The following is a 24,811-nucleotide window of genomic DNA, read 5'->3' on the forward strand; positions in this document are numbered from 1 at the left end:
ACAGCCAGGAGTCCGTTAAGCTCCTCAACATCCCGACTGGAAGCTTCAGCTCACAGCCGAGCGGACCTGGCCAGGCTGCCCGGGTCTTCACTGACCAGCAGCAGCCTCTCTGCCGCATTTCTGTTGTGAAACCAGGCTTTGGGTCAGTGCAGCTCATGTGTATTTACCCGCCCGTGTGACTGTGGGCATAAGGACGGGAGGACCGAGCGATGTCTTCGCCGGGTTTTACAAACCTGAACAGCTCCGTCAGCTACAGCCAGAACTCGACGCCGAACGGTGGAGCTGCGCCCCCCTTCCAGAATGGTACAGCAGGCCGGAGGATGCGATTAGCCGGCTCGATAGCGTTAGCACGCTAACCATCTGTTGTGTCAGTTAGTTTGTCAGCCGTGGATTGTTTCCTATTGTTGTGTACCACTGTCCTCTGGTGTTAATTATAATAGCAGTATTAAGTATGAATTAGGGTTCGAGTGTTTCAGCTAAAGGTAAGCTGCTAACACAAGCTAACTTAAGAGCTAACGTAGACACTGAGGACACAAGGAGATAACGGCTAACATTTAACGTTAGCAGTTAAGCTAACGTAAAGCGATAGCTAAGTGTTAGCAATATAATAGCTGTGTAACAGACTGCGCAACAACATTTTATAATGTCCGCTTTATATTGAAGTTCTGACAAACAAGCAGCCGATGAAATTCACACAGAAATAATGAACTTTTTATTGTTGGCTTCTGCTGTGCTGTCAGGGATGTATATTCAGCTGAGAGCTAACGAGGTATTAACCCTGACTGCTGAAGAAGCTTGTTGTTTGCAGCTAATGATTACCTCTTTACACTAACTTTATCTGGGAGCTTTCTCCTGCTGCCTTGTCGGTAGAAGTAGAATAGACATTTTTGACACTAAGCTCATTGAACATGCACTTTACCACCCCCACCCTCTTTCCAGGTCCAGCACAGACATACCAATCCATGTATCCACCTACAGGCTGCTATGGAGCCCCACCTCAACAACAGAGCTACCCCACCATCCCTGCCCACTCCACTCCTGCTCCCCACAAAGCACCCATTACGAACAGTGCCCACAGTGCTAACTACTACCAGAGCAACCATCAGCAACAGCAGCACCATCATCAACTCCCTCAGCATCATGTAGCACCCTCCCAATACAGTGCTCCCTCAAGCTCTGTGCCTCCTTCTCAGCCACATCCCACCCTCCACTCTTCAGTACCACCACCATCAAATGCCCAGTACAACCAGCAGCAGCATCCACCGTATGCTACCCCAGGATCCTACTATGGACAGCAGTCATACCACTCTCAACAACAGCAGCAGCAGCAGCAGCCCAATTTGGTGCCTGCGCCAGCTGGCGGCCCTGGAGCTCCTCTCTACCCAATTGTTTCGTACCCGTCTGCACCTGGAAGTAGTCAGTACGGCACCCTCAGTTCCTCCCAGAGCACCTCTGCACCTGGGGTCCCACCCACCCAGATGGGTGCACCTCTACATCAGTACAGCACCTCTCGGCCAGCCCCCACAACAGCGGTGCAGCCTGGGTACAGTGTGGCTCCAACTAGTCAGCTTGGGCCGACAGTTAATGGTCAAGGAAGCACAGGTATGTGTGAACAGTTGATTTATTGTTGATTTATGTTGAGGCTGGTCAGCTGCTGTTGCAGAGGCATGTATACTAGCTGTATTGGTCAATATCCACTGTAAAAGTATCAGTCGAATACTTTGCTGCCAACTCTTGGATGGTTTTGAACTTTGTGTTTGTTTTTCGTGTCACTTGTAGCTTTCAGATTTTTGTGTCATAGTCTTCTCTGTCAAATACCTTTTTAAAAAGGCACGTTTAAAAGGTGTAAACTGTTACACAACCCTAAGGACAAGAGAGGAGTTTGTATGAGCTAGTATAGGTATGAAAAATCATCAAAAACACACTGGTACACACGAAAAACCCCAAACGAACCATTCAGTATTCATAGAAAGTTAGTTGTAGAGTTGAGAAGACTGCCAGCAGTCAAAAGTCTTTGACTACTTTTACTGCTGTTTGTAGTTCTTGTAGTCAGATCTTTGCTTACGCAGACTTTCATTCTCCTGTTTGTTCGTTGTTTTTCTTTCCAAATCACAGTCCACCAACACTATGACCAAAGCCACCAGGCTTCTCTGAGCTATGACTCCTACGGCAGGGTCACTCACAGCAGTGGTGGCGCAGACGCAGACCGACCGCCCTCAGGAACGCCCTCCACTTCTGTCCATTCCTCGCCAGGCCACCACCAAGGTAACACAGAGATTATCATTTGCATTATTTTATTCAAAACTCTGACCAAAACACACAAAAAGATAAATCAGAATTGTCACTGCTCTTCAGTGCTGCTTGTGGTGATGAAAGGCAGCATGTAAAGTTAGGTTATAAATGTTTCAACATGTTGTTTCCCTGCTTTACTTTGGTGTTTTAACATAAGATCATTATAGGAGAAATGACAGCTCGTGCTTTAGCTGTGGTCTGGTTTTTGTCTATTCTGGTGCAAATTCTTCAACGAGCCTATGTTTAGAGTCTGAATGTTTGAAATCCTGCTCTAAATTTACAGTGCAAGAAGTGTATGTGAATGGTTTACATGTTCACAGCTGCACTTTGGAAATTTACCACACGTAATCTGTTTCACAAACACACACTGTCAAATGTGCAGGTGTGAGTATCTATACAAATTTGAGGGTTTCAGTTTGGAACTGCTGGTTCATTTTGCCTGTGACCTGTGAATTTTTCCACTGACAGCTTAGCAGGTTAAGACCAAAGGACTCTTGCACCTGCATTTAATCATACTATGAGTTGCAAAAACCAATTGACTTGGAAGCTTTGCATAGTTTCACTACAAAAAAAAAAGCACATCTCATTGAGGGCCAATAACCACAACATTTTTCTAGATTTTTCACACTCTGGCTGGTAAAATGTGTGCTTAAATCATTTTCCTCTGTCGCAGTTCTATATTAGCCTCAGGCAAGAGAAAACATGTTACACAACAGCAAGAGAAAAACAGCACCAACAAAGGACACACCTCTCTTATAGGCTTCTATTAAAAGGCATGGTGTGTTGTTGCAAGCATTTAAAAGGGTTAATCTGTTTTAAATAAAGTAATTTGATTGTTTTTAGCTGTAACGGTGATGATTGTGGTTGTTGTGGCCAGTTATTGTGATTTAATTCAAATATGTTGTGATATTGTGACACACTCCATTGATACCTGTGAAAACAACTTTGGGCATTAACATATCTGAAGGTGCTCCATTAAGTTTGACACACCACACTTAAATTGTGTGCACGTGTAAGTTTTAAGTTGTTAGTGGCCTCTAAAATGTTTCTGGTTTCATATGTAGACGTCGATATAGAGTTACCGTGTTGCAAAACAAGTTGTGAATGTCACCATCTCTCAGCGCCTCTTTCAGTATTGCTGGAGGGTCTCTAACTCTCTAAAGATGAAGCAAAGATCACACACACACACACTCACACACACACACACACACACCACGTGGAGTTTACTTCCTGGCCACTGCCCTGTCTTCTGTCAGTCACCCAGTCGTGACCATTTTCTTTTGTACCTTTCCCACTCCCCCCTTCCAACAGGCGTGCAGTATGGATATGTTGCTAATAGTGGCGCTAGCTCTGCCTCTGCCACCACCTCTGGCCCGGCCGCAGCCCCCTTGTCATCCAGCTCTGAGGATGATGATGATGATGAGGAGGAGGATGAGGAAGCAGGTCTGCTTTAGCATTTTCCTCCCCATAACCTCTTTTAATACCCCTTCTTCCATCCCCATAAACTCCTTCATCTCTGTCCTAAACCTTCCCACACCCACGTTTTGTAACCCTTTAAAAGAAAACTTCACCCATCATTTTTACCATTGGTGCGTTTCCATCCCCTACCTATACATCTTCCTCCTTTGTGTCTGATGGCCATCTGTCACTTCTGCTCCACCTACAGTAACAACCTGCTTAATCAGTTTGCCGCTTATCATTCGTACCTTCCCCTTTCTAATAAGCTAATCAGATTTTTTCCTCTCCTTCCCGCTGCCTCCTCATCAGCTTTCCAAAGTTCACCCAATGCTCACTATCTTTCTCCCTCACACTCATCAGTACTGGCACCGAATCATCTTTAAAATCAGTGTATACTCTGCTCTGTTGCTCCCATCACCGAAAACTGACATGAAATTTTGTCTCTGAGGAAGGTGAAAGGTAAGTGGGTTAGCATTTCGGTTTATCTCTTAAAGCGTCTGCCAGGTTCTGCTTGTCTTCATTGTCATGCAGTGGAAGGAGTCATCCTTGCATGCTGTCTACCTCTCTTTCACTCAGTAGCCTTTGGGATATGAAGATCCGTCTGTAGTGCACCTCCAATTACCAGCAGGCAGTCCTACTGTGGTTGCTGATGGAAAGAAAAATCAATAAGTGACTTCTGTTTGGCTTACAGCTCTAGAGCTTGGGAAGTAGTGCACCTCATGGCCGTGGATATGACGCATTAGGTGTTATTAGATGATTCTGAGCTCATATTCAGGTGATTCTTCCCCTGAGTAGATACAATCTTTAAGGATAAACTTCATTCTTTGCTATGATTAAGAGAGCTCTAAGTGTTCTTTGTGGGAAAAGTTAATTCTTAAATATTTGGACCACATAACACTACACTGTACTGAGCTCAAACAGTCTCATGCATATGTGTGTTATGTACCACTCAGGTGTTCTGCTGATGACTATCCCTTTAGGAGCTGTGTCATCAGCCAGAGGTTAACAAGTTTTTAAATATAGCCATTCCCCTGCCAGCAGGTCCAGGCTCTCTGTGTATGTGTTTGCTAACTTGCTTGCTCCTCATGAGAGAATATGCTTTTTGTCTGTACAGTTAGCACTTATTTACACATCTCTTTATAAAAGCAGAAGCTTGTTTTAGCTTTCAGCTTTTCCCCAGTCTAATTCCCCCCAGACTGTCTCACAGGTTGTCTGCTGCAACAAAATACCCAGTTGTTGATTTCTGGATGCCTGGTAGCTGAATCAGAATTGTGATCTTAATAAGAACATTTGCCCAAGTTGATACATATAACTCTATGGCAAATGTATCTAATAAGTTAAATAAAATAAATAATCACTTTAGAAATACTCGTCTAAAGCCAAAGTGACTGAAATTATTTCTTGACTGAGCAGCACAAATCCCATTGAATCAGATCTTTTTAATTCTGATTCGAGGCACTTTCATTTGTGGTCCAAACAAGATACAGGTCTGATTATTATTATATATTATTTTTTTTATATTTTTTTGCAGTGTGAAGAGTCGCATCAGAATTTGTGTGACTTTGATGTCACTAGACTGACATTCATCATGCAGGTCACTTTAGGAAAGTAACCTGTTCACACTGGAATCTGATATGGGCCACATTTAAATTATAATGGTAAAATCACAACAAAAAAGATCTGAGCAATAATGTAAGTCTATTAATGATAAGTTCATATTGTCGCCCTTAAAGATCCAGAGTGTAACATTTAGGAGAATCTATAGGCAGAAATGGAATATAACATCCATAGGTATTTTCATTGGTGTGTAATCTAAACCTTAGAATGAGACGTTTTTTTTTTGTTTGTTTGTTTGTTTGTTGTTGTTTTTTTTACAGAGGCTGCAGGTGGCCTTCCATGGAGTCCACCATGTTGAACTACCATGTTAACCCAGAAACACTGGCTTTAGATCGGGTCTTTTTGCGTTTTTTTGAGAGTGTACAGCCACCATAGTTTCTGCTGCACACTTCATAGCCTGTTTTCACTCCCACATCATCAAATACAGACCCGAGCAGTGTTCAGTTAGTTGCAATCTGCAGCTTCACTGCTGGAGGCCTCTAAATCCTACACATTGGTCCTTTTAATGGGCAACAATCAGAGGTTAATGTGAAGCTAGTAAGTGGGCCTTGAGTTAATACTGTTTTCGTTAAATTACATTTTAGGCAGTTCAGTCCTTTAGGATTCAGAATATATGAAATCTTTCTTCCTAGATTTGAGTTACTAAAATCAAGTGAAAAAAACAAGGAAGAGGAACCCCATATTGGTAACAAAATAAACATAGGTTACATAAATTGATATTTAACATTGGTTATAAATATGTCTATTTCAAATAACAATTATTAATATATCAGAAATTAAATCAGAAAATAGTGAAAAATACCTGTCAAAGTTTCCAAGGCAACTTTTTCAGGTTTTGTCTGACCAGCTGTCCCAAACCCAAAGAGATCATAATAATACACAGGAAGCAGAAAATCATTGAACCTTCAAATGTATGGCATCTTTGCTAGTAAAAATGCTTAATATAATTAGAATAGTTCTGTTTCATTCAAGTCACACACTTTATTTTGCTTTGTTTCTTTTTTGCTTTGTGTTCTTGTGTCCTCTTTTCCAAACCTGCTGAGTCACCTTGCCACTAGTGTCAAAATGATGAGCATCATCTCAAGATGTACTTGTTGTCATGGCAGTGCTGTAGCAATCACATCATCTCAGTGAAGCACATGTTGCATCTTGTAGCACACACTGTGGTGTGTTGTATGTATGAGGACATGTAGCTTTCCCCCTCTGTTAACACTGATTGTAGGTAATGTGATCAGTGTCAGTTGTAACAAACAGATAACAAGGGGGACACTGTTGACCACAGTATGTCAGACCTTTTAATTAGGCAACAGCCTGAGGGGACAGTACAGTGGACTTGTGACTAAAAGTCTTAGTGGTGTTAGAAAGGAAAAAGAAAACCATTCTGAATAATCTACTGTTTTGTTTTGCACTTACAACCCCTGGATAGCGTCCCCTTTATTAACTGATGAGCTGAGAGAACAGAGGAGAAGAGGTGTCAGAAGAATCTTGGAAGAGGAAGGAGGAAGAGGGCTAAGCTGTTCTGGTGTCCTCCTCCTCCACAGCAGATAATCCAGTAGTCTGCTGGTCCGATTTTAGTCGGAGATAATTGGATCCCGTCCCGTCCAATGAGCTCTCTGCCAGAGGCCTCTCGTGTCTTGGTTTGCTGCTGTTGATCCCTCCTTTCTGCCCACATGGATTAATGTGTTCATTCAAATATTCTGCCCTTGTAATCCTTTGGGAAAACCCATTTATTATTGGACATAAGAGGAAAAACAGTGGCTGCAGTGGACCATAATGCGATGCATCTGCCAAGACTTTTGTTAAGATTAGTTTTTGCCTTCATTTGATAGTACAGTAGAGAATCAGACTGGAAGTGTGACCATAGAGAGAGAGTGGGAGGACAAACCAGGATGTTGTGGGTACATGGTATCTTAGACAAATTGGCCACCATGATGCTCCATCTAAAAGACCTGTTTTAGTACTGTTTATACACTGATAGATGTGACTCATCAATTGTTTGCCCCTTATATTCCTGTGGGTTGTTGGGCCTTCACATAAATGAATGAAATCAGTAACTAGAGGTAAAAATTATGAATCACGTTGAGGGAACGCAGGTAAAAAGAATAACATTTTCTTGCTCATAAACAAAAGTTGTTTTCTTTAAATAATTTAAGAACCTTCATTGTTTACCTCGACTAGACGTTGTCTTCCTTTTGCTGGATAATTGCTACATTTGGTGGCATTTTTATAAGAAAGTTATAAATATAAGAAAATAAGAAAGTGTGTGTGTGTGTGTGTGTGATAATATAATAACAGCCATTCTGTACCCATCATATAATCTTTGTTATCTTTTGCTATTTTCATGTTTCTATCCTCCATATTTGCCCTCTGTTCCTGCTGTGTTTTCTGTCCTCAGAGGTCTGTGCTCTCCACCAAACATTTGTATGCTAGCTTTTTCAAGACTTAAGTGCATCCTTTCATCATGTTCTCTTGCCTGTATTCACTCATCTCTCTTTCTCTCTCTGGCCTGAGGGAGTCCAAAGACCACACTCTTCACTCTTCATATGAAAACAAGCTACTCTTCATCCCCTTTAATGTTTTGTTCTTTCCCTCTATTTCCTCTTCTCTCGTGTTTCTATCTTGATCCTCCTTCGTTCGTTTTTAAGGACTGTATTTACAGTCGCTGTCCTTCAGTCTCTTAGGCCTTCCCTCTTTTTAATCTTCCCATTTTATCTTCTAACCTTTTATTTGCTCCTTTCTTTCTTTTTTCCTGTTTTGCCTTTTTTGTTGTACTTTGTTCTTTTGTCCTTTGTTGTGCTTGTTATTTTGCCATCCCATTGGGTCTTTGTTACCATATTATTGCCATTTTTACTTACTCCCTCTACTCTCAATTAGTCTTTACTTTTTTATTTATTTCAGTTTTTAATTCTTTCTGTGTTTCACCCCTTCTCTCTGCCTTTCCCAGGTGGTGACACTTCTTCTTCCTCTACTGGCAGTGCCTCTCCGGTGCCCAACAGCTATGATTCCCTGGAAGGGGGAAACTATCCAGGTATCTTTGATCACATGTTGTATTTTAGTCCATGATTATAGAAGCCCCCAGCATAGTCAGCTGAAGTTAACGGGTTGATGGGAAGTGGGGGGCTAAAATAAACAATGCAGAACATAACAAACTAATTATATCTAGACTTATGACCAATAATGTTTTTCTACTTCAAAATAAAAACATGTTGGAGCAAGTTTAACAAGTCGATTTTAAAGAGAAGGCAGTGAAAGGATGATGAGATGCACTTCTCAAATTATGTAAAAGCTTTTGATGACACAAACACACACACACACACAAACACACACACACACTTCCCACCTAAATATCATATTTCCAGAATGCACCTAGCAGCCTCACTGATCTTTTCAATGTCGTAATCATGTTAAAACATTGAAAACCACCTGTCTTCCCCACATGCATCAGATTTATTTAATGCTTTAAAACTCTCTCTTGCCCAGATTCAATGCCGCCTTCCAACGACATGACCAATCAGGCTGCACCCTATGGTAGCTATGGTTACCCCAGCATGGAGCCAGCCTATCAGCAGGGACCGGCCTCCCACACAGACTCTTCTCCCTCTCATGACCTGTACAGCCAGTCAAGTTACCAGCAGTACTCCCAGGTTAGGCCACAGCGCCACAGCTCAGTTGTTTTGTAGTTTTATGTTATTGTCAATGCGAATATTTCTTATTTGCAACCGGATGCACCTTGCATCCTTTTTATTTTGAAAATCTTTTACTACGTTGCAGTTTACACAATTAAATGGGTTTACATTTTGATTCCTTTCTTTTGTATCTTTTTGTTGGGCCAAGAAAAGCATACATGATGATAATGTTAAATCTGTTTTTATTCTTTGTACTTCTTACAGTAGAATAAGCCACTGTAAACCTACATAAAGGACCAGTCAAATTAACATACTATATATGCTGTGAAAGTGCCACAATATTAAAAAATACAGTGACACTAACTTTTGGTCGTAGTGCCCAGCTAGTCTGCAGTTCTATTTTGATTTCTTTCAGACGTAGTTATTGACCAGCTAGTGAACATAGTAGAGCATTTAGCAGCAAAAGAGACAGACATTTCCCTCAGGAGGTGGTAGAGACCAAAAAGAGAGCTGAAAGAGATAATAATAATTCCATAATATTCCATTTACCAGGTGGACACAAACACAATGAAATGAGCAACTGTTAGCTTACAAGGTCCCCATATCAACTCAAAAGGTGATGTAAATGTTGTGTTCACAACTTGTTTCTGCTGCACTCTGTGGCCAAAAACTCCATTATTGCAGGTTTAAGGATAAGGATAAAGCTAGTAGTATTTTAGCCTCTTATAAACACCAATTTACTGTAGAAATGAAAACTAGCAATGACTTAATCCTTTTTACAAGTATTGCCTGTGTCGCTGTTGCTTGCCATAGAACTCCGTTGTTGTCCAGAAAGGATTAAAAAGATGTGAAGGAGAGATGCTGTTGCATTAAGTTACATATTTTTTAAATTTTACTCAATATGATGAGTGTAGTTTGTCCCTCTCAGCATGTCAAACTTGCAAAGCCACTTAAATAGAACAAGGATCTTTATTAAGAGTGGTCAAAATAATGCTAGTTTTATCTTTTTAACAACTACTGATAAATTTGCTATAGAAACTCAACACTGATCTTTTTATTACAGTCTGACTGTCACTTTGACTCCTAGACTAATTTCTCAACTTCTGTTGTAGCAGCTGTGGTGGTCTTGCTGCACTGACACACCAGTCATGATTTATCACAAGAGTAAAAACTATTTATTGTCTCTCTCCCTCTTCTGCAGCCATTCCCAAACCTGTCCCAGCTGTCTGCGGCCCTGGGGGGGCTCAGCGGGGTGCCAGAGCTGGAGGTGGAGGCCCTGAGGCCGGTCAACCTGCTGCAGGAGAGGAACCTGCTGCCCCCCAGGCCCCTTGAAGCCCCTGAACCCAACCTCAGCCCTGACCTCAAGAAGGTCAACTGTAGTCCACAGTAAGTAAAATGTTGGGGCGGTTTGAGGATGTATTCCACTATTTTATCACCAAATAATCTTTCTCTCACATACACACACCAAATCTCTCTCTCTCTCTCTCTCTCTCTCTCTCTCTCTCTCTCTCTCTCTCTCTCTCTCTCTCTCTCTGCCATTGTCTTATCTGTGAGTGTGTTATCTAATATGCTCTCTCTTCTTGTGTGTTTCTTTGCTCATCAGTACATTCAGGTGTACCCTGACCAGCATCCCCCAGACCCAGGCTTTACTCAATAAGGCCAGGCTCCCTCTGGGCCTCCTCCTCCATCCCTTCAGAGATTTACAGGTATGATCTGATGCCTACACCCCTCCAAAAACCAATATACAGTGGAATATCCAGTCACAAGCCTTTCTTTGTCTCATGTCCCTTGCAAGATTTTTCTGTATGTAAAAGACAACAGGACAGGCGGGAAGAGGAGAGTAATGATGACGTGCAGGAAGATGGTTTTATTTATAGAGGTGTTAGCTTTGTTGTGTTAAAAGGTATGAACTGACAGAGAGCAATGATGCACTGATATCACTACCAAGACACCAGGCAAATGGTTGTATCAGTTAATAAGTGGCTGTAATTTTGTTCACTTAAACAGCAACATAGACGTAGTTGGCTGTTCTTTGTGTTCTAACAGCAGCAGGCCGCAAAAAGATGTGAGAGGGTCGTTTACATTTTAAGTCCGTTTACTAACTGAATAAATTGGATTTAGCTTTGATTTATATTCACACTGTAAAAATTAACAACCTTGAAACTGCCAAGTGCATCTTCAGTTTCCAATGGACTTTTTGGCGGCAAAGGCACATTGAGACTCTGAAACAGTTGTCAGAGCTCAGTTCCTACTGCTTTCATAGTAGATGACTGTAACCCTGTGGATGGAGGTTTCACACTCACCATGTGCTTCACACTACACCACTCGCCAATGTCACATTACCCAACTCTGCGCTTGTGTTAATTTGTGATTTTGAATTATGAAACAGACATTCCTTCTCCTCCGCAGTTCTACCAGTCTCCTCTAAATCCTGGCACCACTGATGGCTAATTAAAAAACACAAACAGCTATGAATATGCTTTGCTTTAGTTCTGAAAGCTAATGTGCTTTGTTTACTACCACATCTTAATCTGTGTTAGACAACCTCATTTTCAAGTTGTGGCTTTTGTTGCCATTGTTTTTTGGCGGGAGTCTAAGGATAGGTGGGCCGTAGGCTGTACAGATCGTAAAGCCTCTTAATGTCCGTTTTGGAGCCTCAACAGAAATTGTAATCGAGTGTTTTTTTAAATGTATGGCATAGGCCTGTCACAATAATTACATTAATCATTGTACAATATATACCATATGCAATTATTGCCAGTCACACTAATTACAATATTGACTGAGAATGCAAACACATATCATAAGGCAGTTACATATCAATACAAATATGTGAAGTTTCAAATTGGTGAGATGAAAAATGAATCGTGATATTCTTTTTAAACAGCAGAGGCTGCTATCTACTTTTGACTTTGCTTTCTGAGTGACTCATGTCAGTAACTATCAATGTGGAAAGACCTCAGTTTAACTTTAAAAAGAAAAGGAAATAAGCATTGTTTTGCACAGTTTATACCCTACATCAAACATAAAATAAAATGTATTCTTAAATCTGAAAATATATTTTGTATATCTTTTTTTACTCATAAATTGTCTTCAATCTCATTTTGTACAAAAAAAACAATTGTAAGATATCGAATCACGAGTTGATTGTATCGTTACATCCCTGTTATCAACTTAATGTATATGGACACGTCGACCATTTTTGCTGACCTTGATATTGCCAATTGTGTTTACATGCATATTTGTTTACATAAGAATTTTAACCAACATGATGCCAGAATAAACAGCAGGGATTTCCGGACCATTACAATATTGCCTGTTCAGTAATAAATGACTATAGCCTACCCCTGTGCCAAATGTTTAATATTTATTTAAAGCCGCTCCTTCAAGTATAATTTTTGTTAGCAAAGCCCAAGAGTCCAGTTTATTTATTGTTTTGGTTGTGTGGTTTTTTCATGTTGTAGAACAATATACAGTGCATTAGTCAGGTGTACTAGAGAAAAAATAGCCAATATTTGAAGAAAAAAGTGTAGAAAATGTTCAGGTGACCCTGGTACAGAGAACAGCCACAGTCATAGAAACATTAGAGACAGAGACAGAAAAGTTGGTCAAACAAAGACTACAGCTCCAACGTTTCGTCCGACCACATTCCCCCAGAAACGGAAACAAAGCTTCTTTTTAGCCGTCGGCTGAGGCGTGAATAGAGGAATGTTTGGAAAAGGTCACAATTGAGACAACTTGAAAAGAAACATGAAATGTAAAATATTCAGCTCACAAGACACATTTGTACTTTCCCTCAGTATTTACTCCATTTTCTCTCCCCACTCCCTTTTTTCTTTCTTCCTCTCTCTGCAGCAGCTACCCGTGATCACGTCGAACACGATAGTGCGCTGTCGCTCCTGTCGCACCTACATCAATCCATTTGTCACCTTCCTGGACCAGCGCAGGTGGAAGTGCAACCTCTGTTATCGTGTCAATGATGGTACGAGTCCGATCATGAGTTATTCTGGGTCAGAGAGTAATACTATTGATCCAGTCCAGTCCTATAATCGTTTTAATATTTCACCATTGTGCGTTCTACATGTCATACCTGCTCTCTTTTTTTTCTTCTTGTTCAGTTCCAGATGAGTTTATGTACAACCCGGTCACCAGGTCGTATGGCGAGCCGCATAAGAGACCAGAGGTCCAAAATTCCACTGTGGAGTTCATTGCCTCCTCAGACTACATGGTAAGTTGTGTGTTCTGTCCCTAAACCTTTTGGCTGCTCCTGTGGAGTTTTCATGTAGTATGAGTGTTTGTCCACTAGAGGACAGTCTGGCCATTGTTCTACATCATCTGGAGGCAAGTTCCTCCAAAACAAAAGAAAAAGAGAGTACATACGTGTGAGGTAACACTTAACTTACAGACTTAAAAATAAACATGTAAGAGAGTGCCCCGGTGGCTCGCCTGGTGGAGCTGGCACCCCATGTACCCCATGTTGACAAATACGGGCAAAAGCCCCCAGCCCCCCAAAAAATAAAAATAAAATAGACATGTAAGAATCCATACATTTTCACATTCTGTCAGCTGTTTTAAGACTGTATCAACTTCCCCACCAGTCATGAGTGTTTGTTTGACTTCTTGTGTGTTCAGTTGCGGCCTCCTCAGCCAGCGGCCTACCTGTTCGTTCTCGATGTGTCTCACAATGCTGTGGAAGCGGGCTACCTTAAGTACTTCTGTGAACTACTACTGGACAACCTGGATAAGTGAGTGCAGTTGATAATCAGTACAATAAAATATAAATGTAGCTGCTTTCTAAGATTCTTTGCTTAAACACAAGCACTGATCAATTTATCAAATCAGCTGGTTATGAACAGCTGAGAGATACATTTTCTGACAGAGGGTTGTTATGTGCCTCAGGTTGCCCGGGGATACACGCACCAGGGTGGGCTTTCTCACCTTCGACAACACCATCCACTTCTACAACCTGCAGGAGGGACTGTCCCAGCCGCAGATGCTGGTGGTATCAGACATAGACGGTACGTCCGTTCACTGAAATTGTATACTCCTAAGAGGAGCTTTGTTTTTTACCAATAGCACTAGATGGCAGCATTGTCTAAAAATAAACCTGTTGGCACATGTGCCAAGAACTAAATGGATTTGTTCTTTATTTAATGTTCTGGATAACCCATTCCCTATTACAGGGATACAGCCTGTTCATTTGGAGCTTGCTATGTAAGAGTAAATCATGTCAGGAAATGTTTTGACTGCAGAGAAAAAAGAGATTTGTACTCATTTTTTTGTTGTTGACTAATTTACAGAAAGGATTAATCACAAAAAAGATTTTTTTATGATTGATCCCACATATAATGATTTCTTTAATTATTTTAATATCTTTAATTTAATTCAAGACACTATCAATGTCTTTCATTGATTTTGATTATTTTAAAATATTCTTGAAGTCTTATAGAAATTGTCATAAATCTTTCTGCTGTGATCCAGATGTTTTTTTTTCTTTGTTTTTCCACAGACGTCTTCATACCGTCTCATGACAGTCTAATGGTGAACCTGAAGGAAAGCAAAGAGGTACATCATTTGCTTTTCTGGACATGAACAGCTACCACAACGCTTTATATAGTCACACTCTTTCTTCCCATTCCTTCATTATTCCTTCATTATTTCCTCAACCCCTTCTCAATTTAATTTCTCCGTCCTTCCCTCCTCTCCTCCAGCTGGTGAAGGACCTGCTGACATCGCTGCCGGCCATGTTCAGCCAGAGCAGAGAGACCCACAGTGCCCTCGGCCCGGCGCTACAAGCTGCCTTCAAGCTCATGTCGCCCACCGGTGGCCGTGTCACAGTCTTTCAGACCCAGCTGCCGACACTGGGTGCTGGTGCGCTGCAGTCAAGGGAAGACCCCAACCAACGCTCGAGCACAAAGGTATGAGTGACAGTTTATGGTAGTGTGAGCTGTTGATGACAATAATAATGGCTTTCTTTTTGAATGTACAGCTGATGGAGGTTGCGTGGTCGCTCCAGTTGTTCTTGTTCAGCAATGTTTTTTCTTCCTTTCTGTCTTTTTAACATTTTTGCCACCCACATTTTTCTAATAGAACGTATTACATTCTAGGTTACTTAAACGTTTACAATGCAAGGTTGTAGAATGAAATTTAGATATAGTTCCCTTTTATGCTACTGTTAAAAAACAAAGTAAAATTGATTAAAGAGTCATAAAAATCCAATCAAAAACTAATTTATATGATGTATCGTTGAGTAAGGGTGTAACAGTCTCTCAGCCTAAGGGATGAAGCTGTCTAAGTCTGGTGGTACAGCAGCGGAAGCTTCTGTACCTCTTCCCAGATGGCAGCAGGGTGAACAGGCTGTGGGTGGCGTGGGTAGTGTCATTTCTCCCTCCTTCAGTCCTCTATTCCGGCTATGAAACCTAAGATATGAAATATAACAAGAAAATGACTTTTCCACATGCCCCTCGTGGATTTATATGTATTGTCCTGCCATTCTCAGTATTAAGCCACAGCTTACTTTTATCACCTGCTACAACGTCATAATTGTATCTAATGTTTCAGTTTAGAGCATCTATGAAGAGTGCTGAGCCAAAGTCTGTGTTTTTGTCATCCCAGGACTGTGATTTATTGATCTTCATCATCTGTGTTCTATTTTTGATCCGAATAAACTGCCAAAAAGTTACAGTAATAATGTCCAAAAATCCCGAATTAAAGGAACGCAGAACAGATGTGCTTTCTTTTCAGGGAAAGTGATTTTCTGTTCTTTGGCTTCTGTGCTTTCAAGAGGATTTTGGGCTGAGAAAAAAACATGGAAATAAAGGAAAATAAACTCAACAATGAATAAATCCTACTCTTCATCAGCCAACATGCACACAAATTACATGCACTCAACCTGCGTCCTTTCCATATCATACATAATTTAATGAACACTTAAATCATAAAAATATGATACGAGTGTATCTAATAGCTCAGGAGGCTTTAAAGAAAGTAAAACTCCCTGAAAAAGTAATAAGTCTGTATCTTTCCAGGGAGTTCAGCACCTCGGCCCAGCCACAGACTTCTATAAGAAACTCGCACTGGACTGCTCAGGCCAACAAATTGGAGTGGATCTTTTCCTGCTCAGCTCCCAGTACGCTGATCTCGCCTCGCTATGTAAGAAGACCCAACATTCAACCTCAGTGTCTGTCTCTGTAGCCATAAACGGGCCGTGGATCTCAGTTGTGTCAGTCCGTTTGTTTATCTGAGTGTAATATCCTAACAACTGTTGGACAGATTACTGGGTCAGAATTTCCTGAATAATGACTGAATGAACCTCAGGTGGACCGTAAAGGAATACTCTACTGAAAATCTTTTGAGTATCAAACAGTGACTAGGCTTCACACAGTACAGCAGCTGCAGTCAGTTTATATTCACAGCAGTAACAGTGGCTTCTAATAGAGGTTCAGAATTCTGGGACAAAAAGCATTAAACATCTGGTGAAACTTTTCAGACGGCTCCTGCAACATTATCCTCTTATCCATTGTAGATCCCCTTGTTCAGTAGTTATGGGTCATAATTGAAATGCATTGCTGCTGTTAATCCAAAATACTAGGGCTGCTGTACTCAATGACAGAAAACTAGAAACTTTTCAGAGCCACCTTTTTCAAAATTCAGATTTATCATATAGTATTTGTTTAAGCTAAATGCTAACAGTAATAGGCTGCAGCAGAAAAAAGTTTTTAGAACCACTAGGGATGTTTTTATCTCTGTAATAATGAGAAATTGAATTGTATATTAAAATATTCCCTTTCCTCTTCCTCCTCTTCTTCAGCATGTATCTCCAAGTATTCAGCGGGCAGCATCTTTTACTACCCTTCCTTCCATTACATCCACAACCCGGCTCAACTGGAGAAGTTCCAGAGAGATCTGGAGCGCTACTTCACCAGGAAGATCGGCTTTGAGGCAGTCATGAGAATACGATGCACTAAAGGTAACTGGCGATAACAGGCATGGAAAAACACTGTAGTGGACAGAAGGACAAAACTGAGAGGAAAAGAAAAGGCTTTTTTTAGATTTAGATTTTATTGTCTTCTCGCCCTCAGGTTTATCCATCCACACGTTCCACGGTAACTTCTTTGTGCGCTCCACCGACCTGCTGTCCCTGGCCAATGTGAACCCAGACTCTGCCTTCGCTGTCCAGATGTCTATTGAAGACTCTCTGGCGGACTCTTCTCTGGCCTGCTTCCAGGCTGCTCTGCTATACACCTCCAGTAAAGGTACACACACACACACACACACACACACACACACACACGCTGATACTTTTGACCCTTAAAACCTCATCTGCTCCCAACAGTAGGAGCTTGTGGTTTTATTGGGTGATTCCGACATTTCAACATGTGAAGAGGTGTTACTGTGTGCACTCCTGAGTGTCATCCGTCTGTCACTGCAGGAAAAAGGCGAATCCGGGTCCATACGCTGTGTTTGCCGGTGGTCAACCAACTGAGTGACGTGTATGCTGGAGCTGATGTTCAGGCCGTCACTTGTCTGCTAGCCAACATGGGTGAGTCTGTAGCATAAACCCTGAGCTCTCAGTCTTTTTTTAATATATCCTTATAATAGAAAGCAACGGCTTAATGTTGTTGTTATTTAACTTCGTAGAAACATAAAATAGTTTGTTGCATGAGATGCATTTCATTGTCCACTTAATGTTTTCCACATTCGTATTTCAGCTATAGACCGGTCGATATCATCCAGCCTGTCAGACGCTCGTGACGCCCTGGTGAACGCGGTCGTGGATTTGGTGAGCGCCTACAAGAGCAACGTGTCAAACCTGCAGCAGTCTGGCCTCGTCGTCCCCGCTGCCATGCGCCTCTTCCCCGTTTACATCCTCTCTCTGCTCAAACAGGTGGGGCTGCTCGACAGGCATCAGCATAATCTGACGTCATATTGGTTAATTACAGACTTACCATTACAAACTTGACCTATCGGTAAATTAGATGACTGTTTCTGAGCAAGTGCTGTCCTGAATTGAAAATGATTTCTTAAAAAGAGTGGGAACTCTGACTCACACATTCCATATTAACACCCAATAATCCACCCTTCCATCAATACTGCACATCTTAAAATATGAACTGCTTTTATTTCATGACTGCGCCTCCCTCTACACACACAGGCTGTAACAAAAGCTGAGTTTACAGTCATACAGACTCCATATATGTTCAATGACTGTATTCGTCCAGCCAGGACTTGTTCATTCATACATCCAGGGTGTGTCCACTTTCAGACACTCCCATGACCTTTGCGTCATCTGAGACAAATACCCCAAAAGGTCTGTTAGACAACGCCTTAGTTTAATCTGCCTTTATTACAATATAATGATGTTCAATTAGTGTTTGCTCTCTCTAGCAGTCTAATTTATCTCCATCTGCTGCTCAGTACCTGATACAAAACTGTGTTGTAGCAGCTCCTAAGTGTGAAGTGACTGAGACCCAGCATCAGACTGAACAACAGGGAAACAGCAAAGTGCAAATAAATAGAAGATAAAATAAAGATCAAAACACACATTAAGAAGATTTCTATATGTTTCCAGAAAGCCCTGCGGACAGGCACCAGCACACGGCTGGACGAACGTGTCTTCGCCATGTGTGAGTTCAAGACGCAGCCACTGCAGCAGCTGATGCGGATGGTTCATCCTGACCTGTACCGGCTGGACAACATGTCTGACCAGGTAGGACAAGACTGAACAAGACGAGAATTATATTGTCAGATTAGTCAGAGTGAACCTAATTCAATGTGTGGGAGTGGAGAACTTGCTGAGCTGTTTGGTAAAGTCACTTTTTAAGCTACTTACATAATTAGTGCAGACTTAATTAAATAAATTGAAAACTTTTCACAAATACTAACATATGTATTAGTATGTATGTGAGTGGACCAAAATAAATGTAACAAACTTGAATGTCCTTAAACAAATCTATTGCACTATTTGTGTCACATCTGCAGGGGGCGCTCCATCTGAACGACACAGTGGTTCCCCAACCTCATCTGCTCCACCTGTCTGCTGAGAGGCTGAGCAGAGATGGAGCTTTCCTCATGGACTGTGGCTACGTAAGCTTTCAGTATTATTTATTCATTACACACTCTACTGTAATGTGTGTGGCTTTAGAGAGGAAATGTATTTCTCCTCGTTTTTTCTCTTCTTTTGCCACAAATCTGTCTGGTTGTCTTTTTGTGTAGATAATTTAATATAATTAAATATACTTTGGGTTAAAGGGTTAAAGCGTTACAGCCCAGTTTTTGTTGCGTTTTAGTGTCATATGATATAATTTAAGGGGTTTTCCACCCTGATTAAAAAAAACTGCTAGGAAACTGAATCAGTTTTGAATAGTTTTTTTGACAAGAAAGATTTTAAAGACACTGAAATATCAGTTATGAACAGTTTATCCCTGGACAGTAGATGATATTTGAAATTAATGTGTTTGAGTGGTGATACTGCTGAAACATACTGATGAAATGCACCAAAAACAAGAAATTTAGCTACTAAAATTATTGATTTTGTTTCCTAAAGGCCCTGAAGACCTAATTTCTCAATCAACTTATTATGAGCGATACATCTTAATATTTTTCCATCCATTCCATCCTCCAACTCTTAATAAACGATAGCTAGGGATGTTTATCTGAGCCTATTTAACTTTTATGCTTTTTGCTCATTTAGTCACAAATATGTTGATGTATTATATTAAAATACATTGAGACAAAGCTTTCAAGGGCCTCAATGTGTTTTAGGTAGATGCAATATCTGTACTGACGCTGCTCTGTTTCTGTCTGCGCAGGTGTTTTATCTGTGGATCGGCAAATGCTGCAGTGAGGTGTTCATCCGTGATGTTCTGGGCTGCCCTAACTATGCTTCAATACCCCCCAACATGGTTAGTAATACAAACTCAGATAAAGGCAGCTGTCAGCTCAAAATGAGACGTCCACCATCTGAAAATTATATGAAAGGAGCTTTCACTCATGTCCAACACATCAGGAAATGAGAATAACTGTGATTGGGGAAATGGTCCTATTGTTTCACATCTCGACACTCCCTACAGCCCAGTTGCTGCATGGATGATGCAATGCAGCATTGTACATGTTTCCCCTGAAAATGAGTCACAGATTTATTTCACAATAAAAGCTTTTCTTTCAGTATTGTAAAAAACAAACCACTAACGCAGCAAAACAGATCTGCTGGTGTTGCTTTTCTGCCTTTAAACAAACCGTGCAGCTACCTAGAAAGCTCTGTCATTACCACACTGTGGGCGTGATGGTAACACCCAGAACAAACAGCAACTGTCAGCTCATGTTTATGCTGCTTATTGTATTTGTCTAGAAAGGGTTCGATGCATCCGAGAGCCACCTACAAACCCCACATTCCAAACCACGGGCATATTTCTGTTCACCACACTGTGGAACCGAGATGCCTGTGTGAATCTGCATTATCCGCCTCCTATCTGAAACACACAGCAGTGGAAAAAACAACAATGTTGTTGACGTTTTGGTTCTCCTTTCTTTCCCTTTATGAATCCCAGAGTCACATTCCTGAGCTGGAGACTCCTCTGTCTGAGAGAGTGCGAGCATTCCTCGACTGGCTGCAGGACAACAGAGCGTTCAGCTCCATGATACACATCGTCAAGTAAGCACTGCATCTGGATTAACATCTGACTTTTACTAACACTCTGGGTCCAGTGTGACCGTACACATCTTCTAACATCCAGATGCTGGAGTCTGAGAGGGTCATAAAGGGGCTGTTTGTCCTTATTATTTGAACGTTTTCAATTTCAGTCAATGTTTCAACAGTTCTCAGCACTGACCTCAGATTACCATAACAGCAATATGCGTTTCACTTCCTCTACCACCAACGTTACCAGCTGCATCAGAATCTCTCAGATTATAAATCCTGCTGCTGTGATCCCTGTGTGAATCACTAAAATGTCTTCCGAGGGCTGAAATGTGGACGAGAAAATATGAAATACCTCTAGGTGGTTGTTTATTTTTGTTTCTTTTTAGACTACTGAAGCCACACAATGCCCACTTTGTTCTTCACTCAACCCAAAAGGAATGTAAAACCAAAAAGTTCTGTCAGGTTACAATGTGCACATACATATATATAGTCAAAAGCACAGCCTATTGAGGTCAGAGGTCATAGTCTGCCTGTAGTAGTGTCTCTGGGGCAGGAAGGCTGTAGGCCAGTGCTCAATAAATAATAATATTTCTGAAAATCTATTAACGGTTAGTCTTCATCTGATCTCTAATGCAAGGATTTGCTGCTTTTCTGTTTTTGGAGTTTTGGTCGAACCAAACAAGACGTTGGTATGTTTTTAAGTATTCTTTCTTCTTCTGTAAAATATGAATCAAAAAATTCATATTCATCTTTTTTTGAGGAGGTGGTGACAGGAAATGAGGGAGAGAGACAGGAATGACAACAAAGGTTCCTGGCTGCAATCAAAGAGACATTGCGGTTATAGTTTAAATGGTTTGTGTCCAACAAATACATCTGTATGAAACTAATCGTGCAGCCGTACCTCAGTGTCCAATTCCCATCAATAGTAAGTGACTGCCACATCATACTCAGTTCCCATAGTTCAGTAGAAAGAGCTGGCAGCACCACAGATGTTTTTTTGGTCTGATTTCTGAAAAATATACATTTCCAGCAAGCAGTCTGCTCTCGACTACACATCACTGCACAGAAACAGGGTGTGGCCAGTTTCATGTTTAAGTGGAGACAGAGAAATATTTCCAGTGTAAACACATAGTAAGCAGTGAGGTCACAGATTGACAGCAGTGGTAAAGGCTTCCACAGGGAACGCATTGTTTTCTGTTTCCTCTCTCTCCTCCTCTGTGGCACAGCATTGTTACTCAGCCACATGTTTACATCTCAGTGCTGTTGTGGAGGACGGCTGATGTCAGTACAAATGGACTGAGTGGTATCTGAACGGATGTTTGCAACACTGACAGATGAGAAATACACGTGACAGGTTGGATGAGATTTCGGGAGACAGTCATAAGTTCAATTTGAACTGGACCAGAAGCTTCTCTCCAATACAATAATATGTAAAAGTGGTGACTTTGAACTTCATATAATGCCACATTATTGGTTGCAGGTAGTGCTGTAGAGCTTAGAATTTAAACTCATTTTAGGGGGCACACCACGATGCACGAATGAAAGTGGAGCCTCACGCAATTATCATACATCACAAAGAAAACAATTGAACTGTCACATTTGAGAAGCTGGAACCAGTGAATGGCATTTTTGCTTTATATTTCTGATGAGTTGACCTCCTTGCTTTTAATTAAAGTCTTTCTAGATCCAGCTGAATTTCTAAAACCAAACGGCATGTATTTATTATGTAGAATTAGGGCTGTGTGTCAAACCCCAATACTTATTTGGTGCTGACCGAAAGCTCAGAGTTTGGTGAGGATAGAGGCGGTAGACCATTAATTGTAGGATGGTGGTTTGATTTTTGCCACATGTTAAAGTGTTCTCCCTATGTGTGTGTTTATGAGGGAAAAAATAGGTCTAGTTGGACAAAAAGCCAAATATTGGCTCCATATTTGTGGTCAGATTTGTTCTTCTCTTTACAAAGTTCCTGATGTTCTTGTCTTCTTGTGTTAACCATGGATAAGTCTGTCTTCCAGTAATGAGCAAGTACAGCATTATCTGTTCAACTAATTACATTATCTGTATCCATATCTGTCCTCGGAATGGGCGGGGCTTAAACCGTATAAGGGTTGATCAGAATTTGCTGTATTTATTAGAAAACTGTTTACTGAACAGCTTCAGAATTGAGCTTCAGAGCAATGTTATTGATCATAGGAGTAAAATAACTTTTTTAAAGATAAAAGATGCTATATTTATTGTTAGAAAACAGATATCGTATAAAGTATATTATCGGTACTTGTTTCAGTACTCTCTCAAACCCTACTGTCTTCTTTTTAAAAGAGTTTTGCAAACCATACACAGCCTTACATAATCAAAAAATAATAATCAAAATCACAAGCCGAATGCTGCTACCCCTCTAACCCTCTTGTTTTTATTTTTCCTCCTGCAGGGACGACGCTTCAGCTAAAGCGACTTTCTTCCAGCACCTGGTGGAGGATCGGTCTGAGTCGGCTTCTTCCTACTATGAATTCCTGCAGCACATCCAGCAGCAAATGTCCAAGTAGGCTCCCGTCACACAGAGAAACTGCGGCCGCTAGAATCCTCAGACCAGAGCAAGAAAAAGGGATTTCGGCCTCTTAGAGTGAATACTAGCGTTAGCTAATGACGGACACCCATCCCTCCTTCAGACCAGTTTTAGCGAGGCGGGTTACCTCCCGTTCCTCCAAAACAGTCTTATTAAACAAATCCGCCCTCAAAGCTCATCGGTCAGCCGGGATTTGACCATCAGAAGGGGGAGGAGGGGATAGTTGTAGAAAAGAGTAAAGAATTAGAAGAAATGAAGAACAGGGATTGGATCCACTTCAAAATGAATGATTGGAGACTCTCCTCCAGCGTCTCCTCGCTGCCTCTCAACCACTGGCGAACCCCCGTTAAGCCTCTCGTCAAATCCATCGGTGAGAAAAGAAGGGGAAAGTCGAGCCAAGAAGATGCCACTTCAACACGTTTTTAGTTCAATTTGTTTTCGTAAGCCTCACATGTAGCTAGTGTTGTTTTTTGTTTAATTTTATAATTTATTCCCCTCCTCGCTCCCTCAGTTTCATTTTAAGACTATTTTGAATACACTGGAGAACAGAAACAAGCATTCCTTCTGTTGTTTTTCGGCATGTGCTTTGAAATAAGAAACGCATGTCACTGTTTTTGTTTGCTGCTAGTCAGAGGACAGACGTCAACCGTCTGTGTAACAGGAATATAATCGGACAGTGGTTGGATGTTGAATCCCCCCCCCCATGTTGGCTCTTCCTTCCTGCGCTGTGTGAACTCCTCATTTGTGGAGATCAAACTTCACACCCCCCCACCCACCCACCACCACTGTCAACAATCTTCTTCTCATCTGTTTTATTTTTTCCAGGCGCTAACTGAAGTTGCTATCCACTTTGTAACTATTGAAAAGAATCTTTTATGTGCGATAATTTATGAACCAGCTTATTAAATAAAAAACAAAAACAGAACTCTGCTTGATTCATGTGATGGTGCCATAATGGAATTTATTATGCTACTTTTCTTTTTTACGTGTGTGTATGTGTGTGTGTTTCCCACACTTCCCACAAACAAACATTCGATGTCGTCCTGCCTTTATCTCTGAATTCCGGGGTTGATGTAATATCGCTCGCTCACTATTCTCAGACATCATGTGACTTTTCAGGACCTTGCATAATTGCTCTCGTGTTTCGACATGTTTACATCATCTGTCACTCCCTCCGCCTCACATCTCGATGGATCTTATGACTCCTACACACATTATATAGCAGCAGAAAGCAACTAGGAAGAACTTGTATGTATCAAGTTTGACTTTTAGATGAGATGTACACGTCTATATAACTCATCAAAATAAGTGAAAATATAGGCCTGCTTTACAGATCTATTGAGATATATTACTGATAACTTTTATCAGTATAGGATTAACCCTTTTTAGGTCAGTAAATATTTGGGTCCAGCTGGCCGCCTCGTCCACCTGCAAAAATGGAGCACAGAATTTGGTTTTATTTTGAAACGTTAAGATAAATTGTTGTTTCTGTTACACTGCTTCAACCTCAACTGGAAGAACATTTATAGTTATATAACTACTTTTTACAAAGTGCAAGATTGAAGGTAAAAAATGGAGGACGAGGTAATAAAAATTGTAGGAAATCATAAGCAT

At 41.1% G+C, this 24,811-nt stretch overlaps 1 protein-coding gene across 4 annotated transcripts; it reads left to right on the forward strand.

The window, feature by feature from the left end:
• The first annotated feature begins 4 nt into the window (after positions 1-4).
• Positions 5-24,122, forward strand: sec24b (SEC24 homolog B, COPII coat complex component). Of its 4 annotated transcripts, none has more exons than XM_051420704.1 (24): positions 5-303; positions 940-1,602; positions 2,116-2,265; positions 3,604-3,735; positions 8,312-8,395; positions 8,848-9,011; positions 10,195-10,379; positions 10,597-10,699; positions 12,849-12,975; positions 13,112-13,221; positions 13,626-13,738; positions 13,893-14,011; positions 14,503-14,558; positions 14,705-14,911; positions 16,022-16,145; positions 16,804-16,962; positions 17,075-17,248; positions 17,425-17,535; positions 17,705-17,880; positions 18,565-18,702; positions 18,975-19,079; positions 19,805-19,897; positions 20,543-20,646; positions 23,063-24,122. In XM_051420704.1, the coding sequence occupies exons 1-24, from the start codon at positions 210-212 to the stop codon at positions 23,175-23,177; spliced, it is 3,606 nt and encodes a 1,201-aa protein (XP_051276664.1). In that variant the 5' UTR covers positions 5-209; the 3' UTR covers positions 23,178-24,122. The 4 variants fall into 4 exon arrangements, with proteins under 4 accessions (XP_051276664.1, XP_051276665.1, XP_051276667.1 ...); XM_051420705.1 differs by having other exon boundaries at positions 12,852-12,975; XM_051420706.1 differs by lacking the exon at positions 5-303 and adding an exon at positions 333-482.
• Positions 24,123-24,811: the final 689 nt, after the last annotated feature.

Source organism: Dicentrarchus labrax, unplaced genomic scaffold (assembly GCF_905237075.1).
Source record: "Dicentrarchus labrax unplaced genomic scaffold, dlabrax2021, whole genome shotgun sequence".
In the NCBI taxonomy this organism is placed as follows: Eukaryota; Metazoa; Chordata; class Actinopteri; family Moronidae; genus Dicentrarchus; species Dicentrarchus labrax.

Coding starts and splice junctions, on each gene's coding strand:
- sec24b (XM_051420704.1), top strand. CDS start 210: ATGTCTTCGCCGGGTTTTACAAACCTGAACAGCTCCGTCAGCTACAGC. Junction 3,736..8,311: donor GGAGGAGGATGAGGAAGCAG/GTCTGCTTTAGC, acceptor TGCCTTTCCCAG/GTGGTGACACTTCTTCTTCC. Junction 20,647..23,062: donor TCCATGATACACATCGTCAA/GTAAGCACTGCA, acceptor TTCCTCCTGCAG/GGACGACGCTTCAGCTAAAG.